Source organism: Corvus brachyrhynchos, unplaced genomic scaffold (genome assembly GCF_000691975.1).
Source record: "Corvus brachyrhynchos isolate BGI_N302 unplaced genomic scaffold, ASM69197v1 scaffold310, whole genome shotgun sequence".
In the NCBI taxonomy this organism is placed as follows: domain Eukaryota; kingdom Metazoa; phylum Chordata; class Aves; order Passeriformes; family Corvidae; genus Corvus; species Corvus brachyrhynchos.
Window position 1 is genome coordinate 3,447,218 of NW_008236213.1, and position 1,375 is coordinate 3,448,592.

Below are 1,375 nucleotides of genomic sequence, written 5' to 3' on the forward strand. Positions count from 1 at the left end.
TTACTCTGCTCCTAATGTGGTTGGGCCTGGCTACAGCCCGCCTTGCCTGTCTAGCTGGTCAAGGGAGGCAGTCCTCCCCGTCTAGTCGGCCCTAGTGAGGCCACGTCTGTTGTTCTGTGTCCAGGTTTGGGCTTCTCTGTGGGAGAGAGGAGCTACTGGAGAGTGGATCTACCCAGTGGAGGGTCACAAAGATGATGTCTCTCCTTATGAGGAGAGACTGAGGGAGCTGGGCCTGTTCAGAGAAGACTGAGAGGGGCTCTCGTAAATGTATATAAAGATTTCAAAGGCGTGTGCCAAGAGGGTGGTGCCAGACTCTTTTCCGTGGTACCCAGAATGAGGAGCAATAGCTGCAAACCAAAACACGACAAGTTTTACCTCAACATGAGGAAGAAATCCTGTACACTGAGGGTGGCAGGGCACTGGAACAGGCTGTCCAGGGAGGTCATGGAGTCACCCTCTCTGGAGACATGCAGAACTCACCTGGATTCATTCCTGTGTCGCCCGCTCTAGGTTGGATGATCTCTAGAGGTCCTTTCCAACTGTACTTATTCTGTGATTCTGCTGCCATGGGTGTCCCTGAGCAGATAAGCCTTGGTGGCATTGATGTGTTGAGTTAATTACAGAAAGTCTTGTTATTAGATGATCAGTAGCTCCTGTGGAGCAAGTGTTTGGATGGTACTTTCCCAGATGTATGTCTTTGTTTTGTATGTTATTAAAATTAATGTAATGTGGATTTGGGATTGTTTTAGGGTTTTTTTCTGTCTTGAAGGAGCTGTTACAGGGCTGGAGGCACTTCTGTGGTGTTGGATAAGATAAGGGATGACTGTTCTGAGTGCAGTCTGAATAATGATATTCTGCAACACTGTGAGATGCCTATTTTCAATAAGCCAGCTTTGCCAGAAGTAGCTCAGATACTATATAACGTTATAACAGCTTGTGTTGCAGACCATGAGCAAATCATGCAATGGCCAGGGCATCTGCGATTCAAATTTGTTAAGAAAAAGTTCTTGTAATCTGTTAATATAAGCTTCCTGGACCTGTTAATGTAGTCTGCTTTCACAAGTGTGGGCTCTACCAAGTGCAGTTCTTGTGTCTTCCACTTCTCCAGTAACCACGGTACTCAGTCCTCTTCAGAAAATATCCTGCTTCTCTCTCAGGTTGCATACTGTGGTGAAAAATCAGTCAGGGTATGTGAAAGCTAAGTTGGTATATTCTAAAGAGCCCATTGGTAAGTGCCAGTGAGTAACTCCTGAGTGCTGACAGCTGTTTGTCTCTCCTGAGCAGAGGTGACCATACTTTTTCTGAAATGAAGTTACCAAAACCTGGTCTGATCTCAAAGCAGGCTCTCCCAGAGCCATTCTGTAGGCAGGCCAGC

General features: G+C 46.5%; 1 protein-coding gene across 1 annotated transcript in view; it reads right to left on the reverse strand.

Moving 5' to 3' along the window:
* Positions 1-568, reverse strand: part of SKIV2L2 (Ski2 like RNA helicase 2) — a 43,243-nt gene extending 42,675 nt beyond the window's left edge. The window contains exons 1-2 of the mRNA XM_008643222.2: positions 481-568; positions 233-347 (exon numbers count right to left, since the gene is read on the reverse strand). Of these exons, the coding sequence (XP_008641444.1) occupies positions 233-347; positions 481-568 (203 nt within the window). The remainder of the gene's footprint in view (positions 1-232; positions 348-480) is intronic.
* Positions 569-1,375: the final 807 nt, after the last annotated feature.